This window comes from Cyprinus carpio, chromosome A2 (assembly GCF_018340385.1).
Source record: "Cyprinus carpio isolate SPL01 chromosome A2, ASM1834038v1, whole genome shotgun sequence".
NCBI lineage: Eukaryota > Metazoa > Chordata > Actinopteri > Cypriniformes > Cyprinidae > Cyprinus > Cyprinus carpio.
This window is the reverse complement of record NC_056573.1, coordinates 6,158,450-6,183,851: the sequence shown is the minus strand read 5'-3', so window position 1 is coordinate 6,183,851 and position 25,402 is coordinate 6,158,450. Positions and strand designations below refer to the sequence as shown.

At 35.4% G+C, this 25,402-nt stretch overlaps 2 protein-coding genes across 3 annotated transcripts; both read left to right on the top strand.

The window, feature by feature from the left end:
* Nucleotides 1–374: 374 nt before the first annotated feature.
* Nucleotides 375–5,175, top strand: dcun1d1 (DCN1, defective in cullin neddylation 1, domain containing 1 (S. cerevisiae)). Of its 2 annotated transcripts, none has more exons than XM_042770697.1 (7): nt 375–496; nt 1,086–1,299; nt 1,447–1,615; nt 1,718–1,848; nt 1,939–2,021; nt 2,591–2,687; nt 4,353–5,175. In XM_042770697.1, exons 1-7 carry the CDS (start codon nt 377–379, stop codon nt 4,427–4,429), a joined length of 891 nt encoding a protein of 296 aa, XP_042626631.1. In that variant the 5' UTR covers nt 375–376; the 3' UTR covers nt 4,430–5,175. The 2 variants fall into 2 exon arrangements, with proteins under 2 accessions (XP_042626631.1, XP_042626633.1); XM_042770699.1 differs by lacking the exon at nt 375–496 and adding an exon at nt 527–872.
* A 933-nt stretch (nt 5,176–6,108) lies between these two features.
* On the top strand, nt 6,109–22,713 carry LOC109073989 (coiled-coil domain-containing protein 39-like). The gene is made up of 20 exons (XM_042770669.1): nt 6,109–6,407; nt 6,507–6,626; nt 6,705–6,851; nt 9,575–9,733; nt 11,047–11,139; nt 11,264–11,392; nt 11,578–11,769; nt 12,670–12,773; nt 13,010–13,142; nt 14,130–14,324; nt 14,445–14,609; nt 15,456–15,593; nt 15,931–16,139; nt 16,502–16,625; nt 18,282–18,441; nt 19,615–19,721; nt 20,719–20,859; nt 21,093–21,272; nt 21,994–22,085; nt 22,251–22,713. The coding sequence occupies exons 1-20, from the start codon at nt 6,318–6,320 to the stop codon at nt 22,435–22,437; spliced, it is 2,865 nt and encodes a 954-aa protein (XP_042626603.1). The 5' UTR covers nt 6,109–6,317; the 3' UTR covers nt 22,438–22,713.
* Nucleotides 22,714–25,402: the final 2,689 nt, after the last annotated feature.

The window sequence follows — 25,402 nt, the reverse complement described above, 5'->3', positions numbered from 1 at the left end:
ATAATATTGATGTGTTTTATTTATTTCATATTTATAATTATTCGTATTTATAATTTATGTAGGTATTCACAAAGAATAATACATAGCTACTTAAATATTTTAGAGTTAAAAAAAATATTAACTGACTTTTAACATTGTATTAATGTAAATTACTTTTCCAATTATGGAAATCTCCGTTTCAAAGTAAAAAAAAAAAACAACAACAAAAAAAAAAACAGATAGATATTATAGAAGTTTTGTTTAGTTCAGTAGCCTGTTTATAGAAAAAAAAAATACTATGCTCATTCACCTCAACATAATATTACATTTCCTTCACACTGGTGGACGTTAGATTTATCTTTTACAGATTGCTGTTTCTGAAAATAGTATTTCGTATATGAACCTGAGTCTCTATGGCGAACAGCCGACTGCGGTACAAGTGTCACTGCGCATGAGCGGAAGTAGGTGCAGGGCAGAGAGGGATAGCGGAAGAGGGAGTCTGGAAATCACAAACATGGTAAATGTTAAAAAAAAAAACCACCACAATTGTTTTACTAATGTGCGTTACAGTCACAAAATACCTATAAACCGCGCCGACGAATCCCGTGTAGTTGTTAGGCTGTTTTGACGACGACGTTCCTTTAAACTGATCTAGCAGGAGAGAGAGTGTTGATGAATTAACTGGTAGACAGCAGTACAGAGCAGGTAGCTTTGAGGCTAGCGAGGTCAGAGCTGCTGGACAGCAGGCTCTCACAGATGAGAAGCCGAACTAATGGGCCACAGTAAAGGATTATTTGTTTGTTTATCGGTTACAAAACCTTATGCAAACAGTTTGAAATGCTGCTGAAAAGCTGTTCAGCAGACAAGCGGTCGTTATGTATGAAGTCTTCGTGGTATTTAACTTATATTCATACTTTTTAGTATAGAGCAAATAAATTATTTCTATTACTTGTCATTAAATAATCATTTGTTGTCAATATGTCACTGTGATGCTGATTCTTAACACAGACTGGGTCTATGTAAAAGAGCATGCTGTTGTACTAGTCACTGTTAATATAACATATGTAACTAACTGAATGTGGCTTTATACTTTTTCCCTGTTACAGAACAAGCTGAAATCCTCTCAGAAGGATAAAGTTCGCCAGTTCATGATCTTTACCCAGTCAAACGAGAAAACAGCATTGAATTGTTTGTCTCAGAATGATTGGAAGCTAGACGTTGCTACAGACAACTTTTTCCAAAATCCCGACCTCTACATACATAATCTGAAGGGAACACTAGACCGGAAGAAGTTAGAACAGCTTTACAATCGATACAGAGGTAAGGACCGAGCAGCATGTCATTACTGTTTTGTGTGTTAAAATATACAGAATTATTACAAACACAGTAAACCATGGCTTTGTGTAAATCTTCTGTAAGAAATTTTAAGAAAAGAGAAAATTTCTTGCTTTGTATTCATTTTTGCAGACCCTCAAGATGATAACAAGATCGGTATAGATGGAATCCAGCAGTTCTGCGATGATTTGGGACTTGATCCAGCCAGTGTAAGTGTTCTGCTGATTGCTTGGAAGTTTCGGGCAGCGACACAATGCGAGTTCTCCAAACAAGAGTTCATGGAGGGAATGGCTGAGCAAGGGTAAATCTTTTTTTAATCACGTCTGAGCTCTCCGAATCATCTTTGCCCCTCATCCAGTGACTTGCACACTGAAATGCTGATCTTTGCCTTTGTTTTGTCAAGATGTGACAGTATAGAGAAACTCAAAGCACAGCTACCCAGGATGGAGCAAGAGTTGAAGGACCAAGGGAAATTTAAAGACTTCTATCAGTTCACATTCAACTTTGCTAAGAATCCAGGACAAAAGGGCTTAGGCACGTGTTGGGTTCATTCACATTTGTTACTTTTCATTTTTGTATAGTTAACTAGTGTTTTTTCAGGTTTTTTGTTTTGTTTTTCTCTAGACCTAGAAATGGCAATTGCATACTGGAATTTAATATTGGCTGGGCGTTTTAAATTTCTAGATCTATGGAACAAATTTTTATTGGTGAGTATTGATCTGTTCATGGCTGTAAGTTAGAAATAGATTTACCTTTTAAACCTGAATGTGTTTTTAAATGTATGCCCCCCTAGCATCACCAAACTGTAAAACAAGTTTTATTTTGACACTTGCAGACTTTAAAAATGGTTACAGAGAACACTGTGCATCATACACTAGACAGCTGAGGATCACACACTAATAAACTTTCAAGTTGTTCTGAACACAACAGACTCGGGCAGAAACATGCACTTTGTAACTAGAAGATGCATGACATTTTAAAACAATATGTATTGCAAAATCATCTCAAAATACCAAACATGTCTGATATCCTCAGGCTGGACAGATTCATAGTCTGATGCAAAACAAAAATCAGAGTCTGTGCCCATGACACACTGTGTGAACTCTAAAGACTGACTCTGATTTTTGGCAGCTATCATTGATGTGTCCAGACTGAACTGTGGCAAAAATCTGGGCAAAAGTAGTGTAGAGTGTTCCAGGCTTAACCGGTAAAAATAGTATTTAACCCTGTAAACCTGGATGAGTATGTTTTGTTTGCTTTTGCTTATACTTTGCAGGAGCATCATAAGCGATCCATTCCCAAAGACACATGGAACCTTTTGTTAGATTTCAGCACGATGATCACAGACGATATGTCAAACTATGATGAGGAAGGTTAGTTTGCACTTATTTAACTTATTTCATCTTTTGCATGATTTTACATCTTTTCCTTGATTTTGCAATCCTCACTTACATAAATGAACTGTAGTGTCCTATACTATAGTGTCTTTTGCTTTGACTGTATGTATGTATGTGTATGTATGTATGAAATGTGTGTGTATAAATGTATAATATATATATATATATATATACCTTCTGGGATATATATATACACACACACACACACACCACACACACACACACACACACACATATATATACACTCACTGGCCCACTTTATTAGGTACACCTTGCTAGTACCGGGTGGGCCCCCTTTTAGGTACACCTTGCTAGTACCGGGTTGGGCCCCCTTTTGCCTTCAGAAATGCCTTAATTCTTCGTGGCATAGATTCATTAAGGTGTTGGAAACATTCCTCAAGATTTTGGTCCATATTGACATGATAGCATCACGCAGTTGCTGCAGATTTGTCGGCTGCACATCCATGATGCAAATCTCCCATTCCACCACATCCCAAAGCTGCTCTATTGGATTGAGATCTGGTGACTGTGGAGGCCATCTGACTAAAGTGAACTCATTGTCATGTTCAAGAAACCAGTCTGAGATGATTTGAGCTTTGTGACATGGTGCATTATCCTGCTGGAAGTAGCCATCAGAAGATGGGAACACTGTAGTCATAAAGGGATGGACATGGTCAGCAACAATACTCAGGTACGCTATGGCATTTAAACAGTGCTCAATTGGTACTAAGGGGCCCAAAGTGTGCCAAGAAAAAATCCCCCACACCATTACACCACCACCACCAGCCTGAACCGTTGAGACAAGGCACGATGGATCCATGCTTTCATGTTCTTTACGCCAAATTCTGACCCTACCATCTGAATGTAGCAGCAGAAATCGAGACTCATCAGACATTTTTCCAATCTTCTATTGTCCAATTTTGGTGAGCCTGTGAGAATTGTAGCCGCCGTTTCCTGTTCTTAGCTGACAGGAGCGGCACATGGTGTGGTCTTCTGTGGCTGTAGCCCATCTGCTTCAGGGTTCAACGTGTTGTGCATTCAGAGATGGTATTCTGCATACCTTGGTTATAATCAGTGGTTATTTGAGTTACTGTTGCCTTTCTATCATCTCTAACCAGTCTGCCCATTCTCCTCTGACCTCTGACATCAACAAGGCATTTTGCGTCCACACAACTGCTGCTCACTGGATATTTTCTCTTTTTTCGACCATACTCTGTAAACCCTAGAGATGGTTGTGTGTGAAAATCCCAGTAGATCAGCAGTTTTTGAAATACTCAGACCAGCTCATCTGGCACCAACAACCATTCCACGTTCAAAGTCACTTAAATCCCCTTTCTACCCCATTCTGATGCTCGGTTTCATCGTCTTCATCACATCTAGATGCCTAAATGCATTGAGTTGCTGCCATGTGATTGGCTGATTAGCAATTTGTGTTACCAAGAAATTGAAAAGGTGTACCTAATAAAGTGGCCAGTGGGTGTGTGTGTGTATATATATATATATATATTCAGAGAACTAGTAAATATTCATAAGGTGGTTATGTTGTCAAATGCTTAGACTTTACACATTGTTTTAATTTAATCATGTGAGTCAAATTCAGAATGAAGCTCACATTCATACTTCTGATTTTCTCCCTTTTTGGAGCATGGCCAGTACTTATTGATGATTTTGTGGCGTTTGCACGACTGAACATTGGCACCAAGAGTACAGCTGTATAAGTACATTCCTTCTGAGGGCCGTCTGGACCTCACTGAAAACAAACAGCTTCTGCTGAGCACAGAGGACTGAACTGAGATCTGCATTGCCTTTTCCAAGCCCTCAGGACTGAGACATTCATACAAACCAGAGACATTAAAGGCATCTTTACTCTTCAGTCGTCTAATGGTGGTTTGGGCTTTTATCTTTTTGGGCCGGTTTTTGTTTAGACTTCATACAGGATCTTATTCAGTCAGTGGGACTTCAGTGGTCTCATCCAGATGGAGCAGATTGTCGAACAAGCTGTCACAGATACAGTTAGAAAATATCAAGATCTTAATTTTAGTACTCCATGTGCATTCTTGCTTTGAATGTTTGTTTCTTTCCATTTGGTTTTTATGAAAATTATAGATCAAAGTGTTTTGATTTGTTTTTCTCTTTTTTTTTTTAAAACAGAGTAACTGGTGTCTTGAGAGCCAGTCGCTATTGCTTTCTTTTTGTTTTTTTTTATTGTGACTTAATGTACTTTTTCTGTTGATATCCAGACAGTGATTTCACTTTGCTTGTTTGGTTCTGATTATATACATAGGTCATAATAACTGAAAATATTATATTTTGCAATCCTAGAAATAATATTAATTTGAACATTACCTCAGTTTTCCTTGATTAATGACTCCATTTGATGTATTGATATACTGTGTTTGCAGTTCATTCCGCACTTTGATAAGTCACATGATCCATACAATAAAATCAGGTTTTGATTAATAAAGTCAGATGGCCTTGAAAATATTTTGTGTGCGTGGTAGTTCAGCGAGCTTTTAGTGCAACATCCTTTTTAAGCCTTTGAAATACTATAAGTTCACCCGAAAATGAAACTTGTCACCCTCATGTTGTTCCAAACTTGGATATGACAAAATGACTAAATGTATGACTTTCATTGTTTTGTTTGAACACAAAAGATGATATCAAAACTGTTTTGGTTATCATTATGGACTTCCATTATATGGATTAAAAAAAAAAAAAAAAAACTCAAAATATCTTATTTAATATTTTATGTTCTAAAAAAAGAAATACAGGTCATACAGGTTTGGGATGACATGCGTGTGAGTAAATGATTTCCAAAACTAATTTCAGGATTTAAATCATTGTTTTGATATTTCACTGTAAGGGACTTTTAACCTGAGAAAAAAAAAAAAAACAGAACTTTAATTCATACTTTAATTCACAGAATTAAGTTTTTTTTTTTTAATCCCTCAAGAACAAGAAGTATTATAATCAAATTATAAACAGTTGCCAGGAAAAACAAAAATGAAATAAAATTCCAACATTTCAGTGCTTTTAAAGCGTTGCATGTTTTCAGTTCTTTTTTATTTTTTGTTTGTAGGAGGTTAATTTATAATTTAGTCATATATAAAATGTGAAAACTTTGGTTTGCATGTGATATTTTGCTAGTAAAATAAATAACTGTATTATATGCTGTGCTTATGTTTTCAAAAATTCCTTCTGAAAAAAAAACATACATACCAGTTTTCTTTTAATATAGATTCTAAATCTTTCCAAAATAATCTTGCGTAAATGCAACAAAAATGCAATGTTTCCTTTTCTTGTCCACAAAATTCACAGGTAAATGTTTAGTTAAATGTTCAGTTTAAATCTTTCTAAAACATGGATAAATCTTATGTAATATTTTGTAAGACTCTTTCTGGAGTATTGAAGTATTAAATCTGCTGCCCGATAAAGGAGCGTTTGGCGTCACCTATCGGTCGAATACGGCACGTCGATAGTTTGCGTCGTTGCTAGGAAACGATTCTTGAAAACACAACGATAAACTACGGCGTTCGTAAATGTCTGGCAGGCCTAATATCATCGAGCCGTTTATGTTTTACTCCTGAACGTCTCTGAAACAACAAAATGTCTAACGCCCTGTTAGCAGAAGTTGGTTGGGACGCGGGTTTTGCCATCCCTGTGGCTAATGAAGAGAATAAAGCATTGGAGGAGGAGGTGAGTGAGAAGTTTATCTGCTAATTGACTTCATTTCAGGAGAACTGGTGTTTAAGAGAGGCGTGTGTAAATCTCATTCATTTTTTCTTCCCTCCACAGCTTCAAAAGAATCAAAAAGAGCAATTAAACCTGGAGAACAAAATAAATAAAAACAAGGATGTGATAAATGCTCTGACTGAGCACCTCAGAAATCTAAGACAGGAGGTTTCCCACACTCAGGTATGAGAACATTGTGGAGGAACTTGATCCTTCCTTTGTTTTTCTGTTTTGTAAGATGCGATGTTCGCATGTGTTCAGGCCTTGTGCAAAGCCAGAGAAAAGGAGACTGAATCAGAGGTGCATTTCAGAGCACTGGCGGAGCGCGAGACAGGCCGCCTGAAGCAAGAGGTCACTCAGCTGGAGAATCAACTGAAAACACTGAATGAGAAGAAGAACGTGCAAGAGGTTGCAGCTGACACATACACCATCCATATGATGTAACCTCTGCTTATGCATAAACTGTCAAAGCAATATAAAGACACACAAGCACTATTCATTGGTGGCTCACAAACTACAAATACAGGTGCTTCTCAATAAATTAGCATGTCGTGGAAAAGTTCATTTATTTCAGTAATTCGACTCAAATTGTGAAACCCGTGTATTAAATAAATTCAATGCACACAGAAATAAATAAATTATTTGGTTCTTTTAATTGTGATGCTTTTGGCTCACATTTAACAAAAACCCACCAATTTGTAAGGGAAACAGGTCAATTTAGCTCAAAGGGAATCATTTAAGATTTTAAAGGGAATTTGAACAGAATCAATGTTTCACCGCTGATCACTGAAACGGCCAGCGATTCACTGAACGAGCCGTTTAACATCAAATCTGCGCTGGATATTAATATCCAAAGTATAGTGAAAACACTACTAATTAGCACAGTAACAAGATCGGCAGTTTAAGACATTAACTTGTAAGCACAAAACACAAGATACTTCTCTTTTCAATATGAACAAGGCTTTATTAGATAAATCTAAGACATATAAACTAATCTAACACATAAGCACACGCACTCACACATTCACACAAGTTGCAGGAAGATAGAAAGTTATGAAAGAATGAGTTTAAGAGAATGAAAATGTGAAATCCCAAGTTTACATCAATACGTGAAATGGCATAGACATGAACAACCATCAGTCACTTAATTAACCCTTGCATTGAGTTCATCAATTAGATTAAAATTATATTAGATAACACCAGTACAGATCAGAGTCTGGAGGTACGTTACTTGTGATGCCTGTGTAACGGGGTTCCCTTTGTTGTCGCTGAAAAGGGGGTTTCCCGAAGTTGCTGATTGGCTGGAAGTTCAGTAGTAGTTGAAGTGTAGTCTTGGGAAGCCCGTGGTTGGGCGTTGGCTGAAGATGCAGAGTTGTGGGCTGTCTGAAGTTTCAGACGGGCACTCGAGGTCAGACTCGGAGACACGGCGTTACAAAACTTAACTCAGAACACGAAACTCTCAAACGGAAAAGAAAAGAAACTAAAGTAAAAGAACAGAACTAAAGTTTGATGAGACTAGGTGGTGTTTCTTCTAATCGTGGCTAAGTAGCAACAGAAGTGCAGGATGAAGCATGCTGGAACAGCACTCAAAGAACGCTAAAAGTGATGACAAAGCATGACTAAAAGCTTAAACTACAAGCAAAGCTAAAAGCAAAATTTGATGGTGTCCTGAGTATTTAAACTGGCATTTTGGCCACACCTCAAATGTTGTCTTGACCAATTAGATATTGTCTTTTCTCGGGGTGTTGCATTGTTTGTCCCACCCATTCATAAATCATATGTTATCTTATCAAGCACGTGGTCCGAATTTTCCCGCTCTTGCAGGGTATAATTCGGACATGATTCCTATAACAAGAATATGATACATTTGACAAATAACTGATGGTCAGAAACGTTTCAAGCAAGAAGATTCGAACACACACATACTAAACATGAATATGATCCCTTAAGCTATTCAAGAGTTATTTAAAAAGACATACACAATAAGTGATTAGAAACATTAAAATCAATATGTGGGTTACATAAATGATATGGATTTAAGCAATGGACTGATATCCATTTAGAAGTCTTTTTTGAGTTCATTTTGGTGCATATATGCATTGGAAGGCATTCTCTGTGCCATTCTGGGGAGTAAGGATACGTCCTGTGAAGACCAGAGGGGTTAACAGGTCGCCTTAGGAATTTCAGTCTGGTTTTGCTAGGTGGGGGGAAGTCAATCCAAAGATCTTGTTTACTCTCATGGCTTTACATGTGAGGGTCAGACTGTCCATCTCTTCCATTACTTGCCCCAAATTAGACAATCTCTTCTTCGAATTGAAATTGTCAATAATTGTTCTAATGGTGTTAATGTTGAAAGCTGTTCTGTGAAAGAGTTGGTTGGTTATCAGACTGTGGTGCTAGGAGTTGATTTACAACATCCTGTCTTTCTGTGGAATTCGGCTCATGTTTCAACCAGGCTCCCGATCCAAACACTAAACACTCTCAAACACGCTACAAATTCAACAAATTAGAATATGGTGACATGCCAATCAGCTAATCAACTCAAAACATCAGCAAAGGTTTCCTGAGCCTTCAAAGTGGTCTCTCAGTTTAGTTCACTAAGCTACACAATCATGGGGAAGACTTCTGATCTGACAGTTGTCCAGAAGACAATTATAGACACCCTTCACAAGGAGGGTAAGCCACAAACATTCATTACCAAAGAAGCTGGCTGTTCACAGAGTGCTGTATCCAAGCATGTTGCAACATTATGCAACACAACTGTTTTCAACACTGATATTATTAATCATAAATCTTGATGATGAAAACAACATCAGATTGAATTCTGAAGGATCATGTGACACTAAAAACTGGAGTAAGGACGGTGAAAATCCAGCTTTGCCTCACAGGAGCAAATTACATTTTAAAATATGTTAAAAGAGAAATTAGTTCTTTTAAACTGTAATAATATTTCATACTCACAGTATTACCGTTTTACTGTATTTTCGATCAAATGAACGCAGCCTTGATCAAAACTAGAGACTTTCAAAAATATCTTTCCAACCCCAAATCTTTGAACAGTAGTGTACGCATTATGTTTATTTTAAAATGTAGTTAGAATCCTAATGTAATTCTGTCAATCATCTGCACAGAACAACATCTTTAAAGCCACCCAGAAGCTTGATGAGCTGAAGAGTCAGCTGAACTGGGATCAGCAGACCCTGGAAGACTGGCTGCAGGAATCAGCACACAAGGATGAAGACACCATGGCCATCATCAAGTACGCCAAGCAAGACGAAAGCAAGATTCGAGTGAGTTCCTAGTAACAGTGGAAGGATCATTGGTTTGAGTTGGGTCGCTTCATATAGCCAGTTTGGCAGTCCTTGCTTTATTCAATGCAAATAGCAATATTGTAACACCTTTAAGGGTTACATTTATATGTAGCACTTAATTGTTGAACAAAAAGAGAGAATGCCAAGTAACACAAAGTAACTGGGTAAATCTCACAAAACCTGCCAAGAACATGTTTGTGTCAAATCTCACCCTAAAAGAACAAATTAAGAAATGATTGAGTTGAGCACAACCCCTCCAACAACCCCAATTTGTGCATTACGATAATTATCATTTAAGGGACAAACATGCTTAACCGCCAAATGGTTATAAAACTTTAATCAAAGTAAAATAATTGAAATAAATAATAATAATGTATCAGCGTTATTTTAGTAGCATTGCTATACTATTCAGATTACTATACTATTCACATTTTATATAATATATCATCAAATTTTTGGATTATGTTTGATTTTTATATAGTTTATATAGTTTTATGTAGTTTTTAGTTATGGTTTATTTAGCTTTAATTATTTTAGTGCTTAAACTAAATGAAAATGAGAAATGTTGGCAATTAGCTGAAATAAAATATGTTTTTATATTTTATTTTATTTTCAAGTAAAGAAAATGTTTTTAATGGTTTAAGTTAGTTTAGTAGTAGTAGTGTCGTTACCTTATACATAAATACTGTATGTTACCTTATACATAAATACAGTCAAACCAAAAATTATCCAGACATCAGATATAATTTTTATATATATATATATATATATATATATATATATATATATATATATATATATATATATATATAAATTGTTATTTATTTATTTATTTTATAACTAATTTAAACAAAACACTATAGTTCATTTATGTAAGTGAGGATGGCAGAATAAAGCAAACTGTGACATATTATACCCAAATATTAATCATACAGTGGACTAACAGTAAAAGTGAAAAAAACAAAACAAATTGGGACTAAATATGATTCAGACTTTCTACAATATTTAGTAGTAGCTTATCAGTGGTGACTGTCAGTTTATGTACATATGGCAGAAATGTATGGAAAAATCAATTAAAAGATGTAATCAAACAGACGATGAACACTATTAACAGCAATTATATAACTTATAGCAAAATTTTGGTAGTTCTGTATGTTGTTTTTAGCTATGGTTAATTTAGCTATATAATAAAATGTCTAACTTAACAATAATGACATTACTCTGAACATACAGTTTGTATTGCAGAATAACTGCCATGTCTGTACTGAGATCATGTCTGCCTTTTTAATCAGGAGTTGACTCTGAACATTGAGAAATTGACTCTTGAAGCCAACCAGAAGAGAAAAGTCTTGGACAGTGAAGTCACCGAGACTGTTACAGCACAGGTGATAGATGTTTTTCTTGCTCCCTCTCATTTCTCAATTGTGAGAATACATTTTTATGATTTGAGAATGCTATCATTCTTAAAGACTTTGGTCTTAGAAAATGCATTTGTATTTTGGGATGCAGGTTGCTCTTGACAAGACAGCCGAGAGCTTTGGTCAGGCTCACACTGAGAGACAAGAGATGATCAGCCAGTGGGAGAACACCATTGAACAAATGAGAAAAAGAGACCAGGAGATACAGCAGTGTGCCATGGTAACCTGAAGATGGCACTCTTTTAATTCAAAGACATCATTAAATCGACAGTGTTTCTTTAGATGTGAACATATACTGTGCAGTTTTTTTTTTAAATAAGATACATAACTATCTGAATCTGTATCAACAATTTAATTCAGAAGACAGTTTATTTAACTTTGAATGTGAATCACTTGATATTCTAGATGCAGGCAGAGGTGAACCAAGTAATAAGAGAGAAGAATTATTTGCTCAAGGAGAGGAAGGACTTCATGGAGCGTGAGATAGAGAACAATAAAGAGCTGGAGAGGAATATAAGTGCGGCTGAACGTCAGGTGCTTCGACTCAGGCAGCAGCTCCAGGAAGAGGAGAGGAACCAAAGACGTCTGCAGGACGAGGTGAATCTACCAGAGCTTCCAAACACTGGGGTGCTTCTCATTTCTTAAAATGTGCATCCACAGTTCATTGCTCCTGTATCCTTAAAGGGATACTCCACCCCAAAATGAAAATTTTGTCATTAATCACTTACCCCCAAGCAACGGGAACACTTTTTGTAAGCGAAGAAAATAAAAATAACGACTTTATTTAACAATTCCTTTGTCAACAGTCTCCTCTGTGTCTCTCCATGTCACCGTATGCTGCGTATGCTCTTCTGTATCAGACACGCCACAAGGATGTGCTGTTTCTATGTGTATTTAGCTTTGATTTGAAAGAAAACAGCGCATCCTTGTGGCACGGCTGATACAGAAGAGCATACACAGCATATGTCTAATGGCCGATGGAGTATTCTGACAATGACTTTCATACCTTTCCTGGACCTTGACACTGTTATTTACTTGGCAGTCTATGGGACAGTCACAAGCCTGCAGGTTTTCATCCAAAATATCTTAAATTGTGTTCCGAAGACGAACAAAGCTTTTACGGGTTTGGAATGACATGGGGGTAAGTGATTAATGACACAATTATCATTTTGGGGTGGAGCATCCCTTTAAGCCCATGACCCAGAAACCAATCAAAGTCCATCATGATGAAAGGTGTATCAATCGTCTATCATTCTGCCATGGCTGTTATGGTAGCATGATAAAATTACCATTTTTTTTTGTTGTTGTTGTTCTTCAAAGAATATGTTTATTATGGAAATTAAAAAAGTACCATGGCATCATCATATTATACCATCAGTGTACCATAGTACAGTACATCTTTGTAAGGGTAATGATATATGTTTTTTTCATGTTAATCAAATGTAAATGTATTTATGAATTTGGTTAAACTAATTGAACGTGGTTTTTTCCTCTCAGGTGGAAGTGCTGAAGGGAACTTTAGACCGAATAGCTACAGATGTGGAGACCAACCGATATCAGTTAACCAGCATGAAAAAGGACATTCAGGACAAAACAGCAAAGTAATGCCTTCTCTTTTTTCAGACAACCACCAATCACTTTTCAATATGTTTTTCCTCAGTTCTTTCACCCACTTTTAATGGAATTGGCAAAAATCCGTTATAAGTGCTTAAACAGGAGAATAAGACAAATAGAACAAAACAAACAAATGGAACGAACACCACACCTAAAATCAGATCTGATGTTACATAAACATTGCAGATTGATTGTAGTAATGTATGCAGTTCTTTTGTTGTAGAGTTAAAGAGGCAACACTGCATAATGCTGCTCTGAAGGAGAAACTGGGGATGGTGACAGAGGTGGTGCTGGATGGTGAAGAACAAGCAGCACAGATGGAGCAACTGCGCAGAGAACAGGAACAGAGCATCAAAGTGAGTTTGTCTGCTTTTAACTTGACAGCAATTCACTGCCAATCTGAGCATCATTTTGTTTTGCCATAGAATAGCCATATGGCTCAAAAAAGAGAGGGGGCTGCTCTCTCTCTCTCTCTCTCTCTCTCTCTCTCTCTCTCTATGGTTTCATAAATGTTACTATATTGTGTACCATGTATTGACCATTCAGTCTCCAAAATTCCACAGCACTGCTATTTTAGTATTATTTATTAGCTTTTATTTTTATGGTTTCAATTTTATTTTAATTTTAGTAGTTGTGTTATATTCATTTGCCATTTTTATTTATTGTTATTTATTGTTATTTATTAGGTTTAGGATTAATTAAGTTTTATTTCAGTGTTATTTTTTAGTTTATTTTTAGTATTTGTTTATTTCCTGTTAGTTATTTTAGTTCAAGTTTACTTGAACTTATTTTAGTAATATAAATTTTTAATTTATGATCAATAACCCATAAATGCCAAATACAGTACTATTTTGCCAGTAAATAAAACACTAAAAACTAAAATCTTTTTAAATTCTATAAATAAATTTAGACATCTCAACAAAGTGGATATTCATTTAGAGATTTGCTAAAGGTTATTAGTATTGACATTTTGAGTACAGTACATTTAACAGCAAAGGTAATCTAAATTTTAAAAATAGGAGAAATGCACAATTATTCAATATCAGCCGATACATATATAATTTGTAAATTATTATTATTTGATCATACATAATCTATTAATTTGTTAAGCATTTTGTAAACGACTTATTTATGAAAGTTATTATAATTTGTTAACTTTATTTATGTTTGGATTAATGAAGCATTCATGCATAATCCTAGACTGATCAATGCGATTTAGTAAACATTGAGGTCTCATGAGAAGACAGTGCCTCCGTATTTGAATTTATTATAGTTTAATTATATTTGTAAGTGAATTTTGCTCTACTGTAATCAAAGTTTTTTGTTACTGCTTGTGTGTTTAGGAGATCGATGCTCAGCTGCTCCGGCAGAGAGAGCTCATGTTCAGAAAGAGTCAGGAGTTGCAGGGACTGCTTGATAAAGAGAAGAACACCACAGCTGAGATCTGTGCCACCCGGGCTGCTATCTCCAACCTCGAAGGCAGACTCAGCAAACTGGACCAGAACTTGCTCAAACGGCAGATGATCATTTCCAACCAGGCAAGAGTTCCTTGTCTCTGTCAGTGTCAACAAAGAGTTATCATCTAGTTAACACAAGCTGGAGGGTTGTTTTCTGGAAGTTGACAGATCACTCAAGTATTCTTCTTTTGTTTGCTGTAGGACTTTCAGATCCAGATGCTGGAGAGGAAGACTTCACACTTGCAGGGGAAGGTGAACACAGAAGAAAAGGAAGCTCTGGAGAAGAAGGCCTCTGATCTGGCTGAAGCTCTAGAGGAGAAGAAGAGGACAGCCACCACCCTCACCATCCAGCTGAAGAAACTCCAGGTGCGAGTGTGGGCCTCTGTTGTCACAAAACAATGATTTCTCAGAGCTCTCCTCAGGTTTGGAGTGGGCACATGGGTCTGATTGACAGGTGACATCATAAATGTGTTTATCGAATGATTACTGATTTTGGTTTTTCGTGGTATTCTGCCCTTGAGTTATCGCATTCATTAATTGCACTGGACAATTAACACTCGGATTATAATAATAATTATTTTTCTGCTTTCTAAATCTTACATTTCCTTCTGTTCTACATGCAATATAAATATAAAATTGCCTATAACTAAACATAGCGAACTTCAAATAGATCTTTGAACAATTTAGACATATACAAACATTAAGTTTTTTGCAACAGCATTTTAGTAAAAATTAATATATATATATACAGTCAAACCAAAAATTATTCAGACACCAGATATAATTTTTGAATTTTTTTACTAGTGGGTGCAGGACACTATAGTTCATTTGTGTAAGTGAGGATAACAAAATAAAGCAAACTGTGACATATTATACCCAAAAATTCTTCATAAAGTGGACTACCAGTAAAAGTGATAAAAATTTGGGAACAAATTTTTTTTCAGACACTTTGACCTGACCCTGTTTTGCTTAAGTATTATCTGACATTATCAAGATGAATTTGTTCTTGTCATATTTTATCACCATTTTCTAAACTATAGAGAATAAACTGTGATAATGTGTGAAATGTTGATGGTTTTGGTTTGACTGTATATACAGTATATCTATCTATCTTATTTTTTTCTTCTTCTTTTGAATTTGGGGTGAAACATGGTTTTGGGAGAAAACTATTTTGATGTGTAATGATGTTTTTAATGGTGGATATATTCTCAGGATGATATCCGCTGCGTTAGGAAAGACACAGAGAAGATCGGAGCAGAAAAGAGAGAACTGGCCTCCAAGATCCAGGAGATGGAACTCTTCATTGATAACTCTGAGAAAGACCAGAAAAAACTCAGGCTCAAAAAACAGGTGAAGAACTTGATTGGACCTGGAAGAACTGGACAGAACTCTTCATTCAAAGCCACAAAACTTTCTTGCCTGTTTGTTTATTTCCGCTAATTTGAGAATGCCTTCTGTTATCAATTTCTCATTAACAGAATTTTTTATTAATATATTCCACAAATGTTCCCCCACTGTCAGCATTTGCTATCAGCACAACTGATAAAATGTATAATGAATTATTAATCTATTGTAGATGACCTAATCTATAAAAAGCATTTCAAAAAATATCAGCAGTGAAAAATGGGAGAGAACAACAAAACACATTTGCATCTGTCTCACACGTGTGTACGTCTCCTCCCTTCAGGAGAGCATGGTGGAGAAAGGTCTCCTGAAGATGGAGCTGCAGCGGCTGAGAGATCTGCTGTATGACCGAGCAGATGGAGTGCTGAGCCTGGAGAAGAGACGTCTGCAGCTGCAAGCGGCCATGAAAGAGAGAGAAGAGGAGATCCACGCGCACAGAGAGATGCTCGCTAAACAGGCCAAGCTCACTGAACAGGAGAGACAAGGGCTCAGGTAAAAACAGCACTGACTAAAGAACACGCTAGCCAATGGAGTTTTAAAATGATTGAATTATTTAGTGTGGCCTAGAAAGATAGATTTGTACTGAAATTAATATATAAATAAAATTAAAATAAATGAAAACCATGATTAATAGCTTTCTCTTTTTTACTTTTAATTATTTTTATTTCATTTTTAAATGTTCTTATTTAAATTGTGTGATTTGTAAGTGCTATATAAATAATATATGTTTTCTTTTTATAAATCCAGAAAAAAAGTAGAAGTAGATCTGCATAGATTTCCTATCATATATTTGATTCCTGCATTGATTTTTATTTTTTTTTCTACACTTTGTTGGTTGTGGTAAATGGAGTCAGTGCTGCGGTGAATGAGAGACTGTTCAAAATTGACAAGATGAGGAAGAGGTACGAGAACCTTATTGTTTCTCTGGCTGCATCAGAGGGAGAAGAGGAGAAATCCCAGACCTACTTTATTATAAAGGTATCATACCTCTGTTTTTTGTTTTTCTGCGTGGAACTGCATCATGCTCAAGGTAGAATCGCAGTAAAATAGTTAAAATTACTTCCTGAATCAGATTCACTGTAAAAAAAATGTGTGTGATTTTAACAGTAAAAGACTGTAAAATGCTACAGTAAATACCTGTTAATTGGTTAAGAGTAAGTTTCAATACTATACACTGTGAATAACTGTAAGTACTATGAATATACTGTTAAAATAACAGTTTTTGGAAGTGAAAAAGAACGTCATTGTATAATTTACATTGAAAGACCAAAAATTGACATTCCCAGAATTCCCTGCATGACATATTTGTTTTATCTTACATCTAGTGTTGTCAAAATAATGTTTATTGCATTATTTCAGTATCGTGTGTTACCATGATGGTGTTTAGTATTTGTGTGCATGACAATGTGCAATTTCTATATATCAGTATTTACCTCCCTAGCTTGTGGAAAAGCTGTTTGTTGTGAGCTTTCATCATGTGACGTTCTCATCACCACCTATTTTTGGTGGTTATCAGTGTATTACAAAGGTACAAAACAGATACTAGTACTTCAATAGAATGGTATATTAACATTATGTCAGTAAATTATTTATTTATTTTTTACTGTGAATTTAAGTTAATACTGTAAAACCTAAAATGCTGCTACCATATTTTTATGGTAATTTTCTGGCAACCACAACTGCTGGTATTTTACAGTAAATGTCACAGATTTTTTTTACAGAAAAAAAAAAAGATCTGTAATCAGTAAAGTGATGGCATGCTTAGTGAAGTTCATAACTGTTTTTGAATATTAAAGGACATTCTATAATACTTTATTGTGATGTAGTCAAAAAAGCATAAGTAAAAAATTATACTGCTGTTTAAAAGTCTGTGTCAGTAAGATTTTGTTTTATTTTATTAATATATTCTTTTATTCTGCAAGGATGCACCTAGTAGCCCATATACAGTCTTTGAGTCGCTGCTAAGCACATTCCATAAATAGCCTGAATCAGGGCTGGGCGATAACCAATCTCATATCGAGATCGAGATAAGCCCTGGACATATTTATTCAATAAGCCTAGTAGAAGCAGAAATAAATGCGACAGCAACCAGTCAGTGCATGCCTCTGTGAGAATGAATTGAATACTTTTTAAAAGATTGATTAAATTAAGGTTTTATTAATTCATTTCATTAGACACCATTTTTATGATACATATTTGTATTGAATTGTTTAACACAGAATCCATAAAAAATTAAAAAGGAAAACAGAACTTAGGGGAAAATTAAATGGATTTCATGGGGCCCTAAATTAAAAGGTAGCTTACTCTGTGGAGTTTAATTGTGAATAAAGTTATGTTTACCTTCATTCTCAAGGTCTAACACACATATGGAAGCATTTCCTTCCCCATTAATTGTAAATGAATATCGCGATAAATATCAATATCTTATGATATGGACAAAAATATCCCGATATGGATATCCCCAAATGGAACCTTTGTGAGAATAAGAGACATCTTTCAAAAACATTAAAATGAATAAATCCAAAACAAAGAGGTGCAGCTTGGGTCTTTGAATTCAAAGCTTTTCTACCTCATTAGAATAAGCATTAATACTCCAGACATCTCAATATCTAATAAATCTTGGACTTTTCCTGAGCAGCTCAAGAGAAAGAAGAACTCCAGCGGCAAGGGGATGATTTGGACGCCAAAATCCGCAAGACAGAGAAAGAGATCCACGCACTGGAGAACACCCTGCAGGTTGTCAACAACTGCAGTACAACCTATCGCAAATCCCTGACCAAAGTCACAGAGTCCAGTAAGTTCATTCACATCATTCACATCAAAACTACATTTCTCTGTAAAAACTGTTGCTTGGTGTTTATAAAGTCAGTCTCAAAAACCATTACTCAGTGCCAGCTTCTTAAATCATTCTTCATCACTAATGTCACCGCTTTCCCACAATGCACTGTTGTGCGATTCTAATGTTAGAGGAGTCTGGTAAGTTTGTTTTCTCATCTGAAGTACAAGGAAACAGATGTAGCTATGCTTGAGCATCACTGATATTAATTAATGTGTCATGATTATGTTTTGTTTCATTGCCTGAGTTCGCTTTCATTTGTTACCGTGGTTTCTTGTTAGTGTCACTCCTGTTCCTTGGTTCGTTGATTATCATTCCTCATTGTATTTAAGTCCTCAGTTTTCTCTGTTACTGTGACTGTGTAGTGGTTCTTGATCATAAACTTTTTCCCCGCCAGCATTTTTGATCATTTTCAGGAATCTTTCATGGCCCCAGACCATTTTGTTAATGAATATCTGAACATGCAGTATGTCAAAAGAAAGAACAGAGCCTCTGTTTTTTAAACAAACCGTTTGATTCTAGCTTCATGCATTCTTTTTTTATCAACACTTGAATGTGGGCAAGTTTCATAAAGCAACACTTTGAACCAAAAGCTTAGAAAATCAGACTTTTTTGTCAAAAACTATACGTGTGGATCAGATTCAGAGCGATGATCTAAACATAGATGGAATAGATCGCTTCCATCAACACATCAAAAGCTTGCACTGTCCTATTAACACTTCCTGGGTCGACGTTTCATTTGGTAACTTTAAGCAGTTTTATTTATATGCTGTTTATTATTTTACATGTGCGATTGATTGTTTCAGCTTCTTCTTTTTTCCAGTACTCTTTCAGAAGATGTGTGATAGCGTCTAATAGTGCAAAGGCAGAAAGCTGGAGAATTCTGTCAGTGGCGGGGAAAGAGTTAAAGTCTCTTGGAAATAGTTCATTCTCATTCTTGGCTCTAAAATACACACACCCGTGACAATTTGTTGTCAAATTAAATATATTCAGCTTAAGTCATACCCTACGTGCCAACATCATTGTTTATGGTATAGATACTACGCAAGCTTTTATTTGGCATATAAACAGTATGTCGAATATTGCAATATATATATAAACAAATAGAATTTCATTGTGATCTCACTGTAGGTCCTGCGCACCAGGAGAAACTGAAGCTGGAGGAGCAGAGACGAGCAGCCGAGGAGAAATACAAATATAAAAAACGACAAATCCCAGAACTGCAGGAGGACATTGACGTAAACACTCCTCCAGGCAGAGAGTTCATTTACAATCACTGTGGTGCATCTGCATATCAAATATTATGACATATGAAATTAGAAACACTATTTTTAGCTAAAGTCTGAATGCAGATAAAAGTTAAATATAAATATATGTATTATAATCTGTCATGATAGAAAAATCAAATAATTCCTAACTTTAATTAATGAGTTAGGTACCATGGACTAACAATTAATAAAAAAACAACAACTAATATATATTTATTTATTTATTTAAATTATAATTAACATTAGATTATCAAATGCTGTGAACATATTTTTCAGTTTTCAAGTATTGTGAGTCTGCATTTTATTTTACAGTGTTTGTGATTTCCTGTACTTACATAAATAATAACAAAGGAATTCGAATTAACTATATGTTCTCAGTATGTCATTATTTTCTGGCGTGTTTTATGGTTACACATATTTCTTGTTATTAGTATAGTAATTAGGTACAGTAATGTGCAATACATGTAACAAACACTAGAAGGTATGGTCACATTTACCATAAATACCATATTTACCAATATACAAGTTGGTCATGTGAATTTGCTGCACAGACCAACATAAAGCTGCTTGGTTTGAATGTGACTTCTGCATAAGTAGCATCATTGACAATGAAAATTGTAACCTTTTTTTTTTTAATCACAATTTCACCTAAAATTTCGCTAACATGACCACACCTTTACTTTAAAGGTACTGGTACCAGAACTGTAAGTTGTTACCAGCATAATATGGTGTCATACACTGTAATGCAAAGTGTGTCCCTTCACTTTTATATTTATGTTACTGGGTTACACAACAGTTAAAAACATTGTTTGAAATCAACCTTCACAACAGGTCAAACAGGTTTCTGTGAACCTGCCGTGAAAAGTGTAAACCTTAAGGCTAATTAGCTAGGTCAGGTTGAATCAGTGATAACAAATAATTAATTTAGATGATAGAACACAAAGCATGTTTTTTCCACATATTTCAGAGCATGTCCCGCACATTGGATGGTCTTCTTCAAGAGGAAGCAGTCCAGAAGGAGACCATCGAGAGGACTCAAGCACATGTGCTCTCGCTCAACAATTACATCCTCTCTAAAGAGGAGAAACTCAATAGAGCCATTAAACAGGTCTGACCACCTGCAGCTGTCCTGCTTTATCTTTTCAGATTCAGATTAGCTAAAAAATTCATAATAGACTGTTAAATGGGAGTTTCTGTTGTGACAGCTCTATACATGTACGGGTCTCTCCTGTATTTTTCTATGTATACACAGTATGGCCAGTAATCAATGATTATACCCATTTTATTGTGATAAGCTAATGAGTACCTGGTCTCTAATCTCATCTTGTTCTTATCTCACAGTGTGCCAAATATACCAGGGAAATTCGATCTGCTAAAAACAGCGAAGAGAAGACCTTTGAGGAACGCGACATAGAGCTACGTGAACTCAGAGACGTCAATAAAAGCGTAAATAAGATGCTCCTTGAAGCCATGGAGGAGAATCCTGACCTTTCATCTGCATTGCAGATACGTTTTATGCAGGTACAGCACGACATAGGAACAATTACCCATCATCATTTATAAACGATATGAAGCATTGTAAAAACAAAATGCAATCCATTCGAAATCATAAAATGTAATTGCTGCCTTGTCAAAGTGATACAAAGTGGTATTTTGAATCACCGTATGTTAAACATAAAAATGTAACTGTTAAATGTTCAATTTTTTTTATTAAAAGAAATAATACGTTCATTCAGCAAATATGCATTAAACTGATCAAAAGCGACAGTAAAGAGATTTATAAGATTTCTGTTTCAATAAATGTTTTTTTATTTTCAATTCGACATAGAATCCTGAAAAGATACATCATGGTTTCCAAAAAATATTAAATAGCACAGCTGTTTTCAGCATTAATAATAATAGGACGAGTTTCTCGAGCAGTAAATCAGCATATTATACTGATTTCTGAAGGATCAGGTGACACTGGAGACTGGAGTGACGATGCTGAAAATGCAGCTTTGCGTCACAGGAATAAATAACATTTTAAAATACATTCAAATAGAAAACTGTTAGTTGAAATTTTACTGTATTCTAATTTGATCAAATAAATGCTGCCTTGGTGAGCATAAGAGACATTAAAAAAATCTTACTGACCCCACACTTTTAAACAGTAGTATATTTGTACATTTTTACAACAGGGTCAGCTATCAGTGGAATTACTAACTTTTTCATATAAATTAAGTTACTAATTAACTCTTTTTAGGCTGGTCTGTCCCTGCCCTCTCCTGCTTCCACTCCATCCAGTCGTCTGAGCTCAAAGATCAGCTCAGCACGCAGTTCTGCTTCACTCCATCGGTATTCACACAATCATGCCTTTATCCACAAGCTATTATGATTTATATTCCACATGTGCATCTGCTGCTATTACAGCATAACTATCCAATCAAGTGTGACAGTTTAAACCAGACAGATATCCCTGACAAGCGGAAAGTCCTGATTGTTGACGTATGTGCCCCACAGACACATCAGATCCTCAAATCCCTCAGCCAGCAGCAGTCCCAGAAGCCAGTCTGTCACGTCCCCCGCAGTGAAGACAGTGGATCTGGGTTTGGGTCTCTCCGTCACGTCCCCGCAAGGGCAAGGGCAGCAGCAGCAAGTTCAAAAGCCCTTAGACAGATCTCACGCCAATCTCAATGAAGAAAAGTGAAGCTATTAGTTTGAATTATACCAATACCACCATTCCTGTTATTCCAACTCAATGTTTAATTTATTCAATTCAGTGTTTTTTAAATGGTGTTGGTTGTTTAAAATTCACTTTTATGTTTTAATTTCCTAGAAGTTAGTTTCAAGGAGAAGTACTATAGACCTGTAAACACAGCAGACACAGGTCTCGTTTAATTTCATTACTTACTTGAGATATATTACGTGGCAGCAACAAGAAAGAAACAATAAAACCCTACATTTGTGAAATGCTTTGGCCCGTGACTGATGTATCAATGTTATCAGGTGGAGAAGAAAAAATCAGAATAACTTCCGTCTATAGCCCATTGTGTTTGTGCGGACAGTGCTGGGGGTGTGTTCAAGGCTTGTGTTGTTGAAAGCCATGAGACTGACAGTCCAGTCAACACCCTTATATAGCCTAGAAACCTGAAGAGTCACTGAACAGACTGCATTCAGACACGTTCCTCCTGAAAGAGCAGAACAATGGAGAACGTTTTCATCCTGTTTGTTGGATTTCTGTGTTTTTCTGTGGGAGAGTCGACCATTTACGGTGAGTGACTTTACAAAAACTTACTCGTCAGACATTATTCAGGTTAGTGTTAATTTTGTCAGCTATTTTCAGTTTAAGTTTTAGTCCAGTGTTAAATGTCCTTGTTAGTTTTTATCATATTTAGTCAACCTTATCCTATTTATTTTTAGTCGACTAAAAGTCTCAACATTTAGTCTAGTTGTAGTAGCCTAAAAGAAAATCTAAAGTATTTTTGTCTAGTTTTAGTCGATGAAAACTTGACATTTTAGCAATAAGATTATTATCAATGAACCGTACAGCAGTATTAATTTTTGCACCCAATAGTTTAAGTCTTACTCAGATGTACATTTTAGATTTAGTCAACCTTGTCCTGTTTTTGTTTAGTCAAGTTTAAGTCAATGAACTGTATGAGCATTTTAGTCAGGTTAGTCAAAATTTCGTCATGCTGTTTAATAGTTAAACTGATCAAAATTGTTTTTGCTCGAAATTATAATCGTAATGATTCACTTTTACATTCTAGATATTGCACTTTCACCAGTAAGCACAAATCAATAGAATGCGGACTCATACATGGTGTATTTTATCTCATCTAGTGTACTGATTTATCATAGGTTTTTATTATATAAAGTAATACCAGACTTATGCAATCTCTCGGTCTACATTATGAAAACTGCTAAAACAAACGAAAAACTGCCTCCCAAAACTGTTTAACGACTGCGTTTCCAAACAGCATCCTCCACCTCCGAAAGCTATAACTGCATTCATTGTGTTTCATCTGCTCGTTCTGAGGTGCACGTAATTTGTTATATAGAAAAATTATTATATTCAGTAGCTTCTACTTTTGTTCTCTTTGACTCGTTGGATGGAAAAGGTGCTTTTTCGCAAAAAAAGTTTTGTGCGATATTTCAATTTTGCGCATAAGTTAAATTCGCAACTTTGGATGGAAACCCGGCTACTTTTTTATTACAGTCGCAATAAGATTTTATTTCAAGTTTTTATCTTTTTGAATACATTTTAGTCTCGTCTTATTTCTTACACGAAATTGCATGTTGATATAGTCTAGTCATGGGAAAAAAAGCTCTTCAACGAACATTTTTCCTCATAGTTTTCGTTAACGAAATGAACACAGATTCAAGTTGAGGCTGAACAGTTTGCTGTTTTATACAGTAGTTGTACAAAAGCCAAAGTCTTGCCCCTGATTCATTTTGTGATATAGTGGATTAAATGATAAATTGTTGACATACTGACTTTTTCATTTACATAATTTACATAGTCACAAACCTGTTTTCTGTCTTACAGTTTCTCCTGTAACAACAGACATGTTAACAGAAACAACATCAACACCAACAGAAAACTGGGAAATGACTTCTGCACCATCAACCCAGCAGCCTGGTACAAAATTATATTTTGCTAGTTGATGCAGCTGGTATAATATCACAAATTATTATTAGTCAGCCTACAGTTGAATTAGATGTGAAATCAGATATAAACACGCTAGAGTCATCTTTAGTTTAAAAAGGGATAGTTCAACCAAAAATGTCGTTATTTACTCACTTTTATGTTGTTCCAAATTGTATGACTTACTTTCTTCTATGGAAAACACACACACACACACACACACAAATAAAATAAAATTATGAAAGATGATTTAACTGTTTTTGTCCATACAGTTAAAGTCAAAGGAACTCTAAACAACATTGGACCCCACTGACCTTTTAAGCAGTGTTGTTTTAGTATCACTGAGATAATATTACAGTTGTTGTTAATATTCAAATTAGATTTTTTATTTTTATTTTTTGTATTTTCTGCTTTCATGTTGATTTTAGTTAAAGTTGTGTGTGTGTGTAGTTTTTATTAGTTTTTGATGTTTTTAAATATGTCTGGTTTTTATACAATTTTATATCAGTTTTAATTTTATTTATTTTAGGACATTAGTTCAACTAAATGAAAATGCAAAATGTTGCCATGGAAACTAATTCTTTATATTTTATTTTATTTCAGTTAACATTTATTTAGTAATTACATTTATTATCATTTTAGATTTTGTCAAGTATAACCCTGTTTGAGAGAAAGTCATACATATTTGGAATGACATGAGGGTCAGTAAATTGTGATAGAACGTTCATTTTAGGGGGTGAAAAATATAGCTTAATTTTTGTAATTTGGAGAATAGTTTTGGTTTTAATATAACAGGTTTATGTCAATTTTCTCTTAGGCCCTTCAGTAATTACTGGCTTGAGAATAACTGTCACATCTGTGCTCGATCTGTCCAGTAACTCACCTGAGATGGAGCTCCTTTTGCGTCAGGTATACATTTTTTTTTCCACCTTCCTAAAAGCATATCTTATGATGTCTTAAGTATATACAGTAAATGAGTATTTGCTAATGTGCTGTCATATTAACGAAATTTCTTACGCATTAT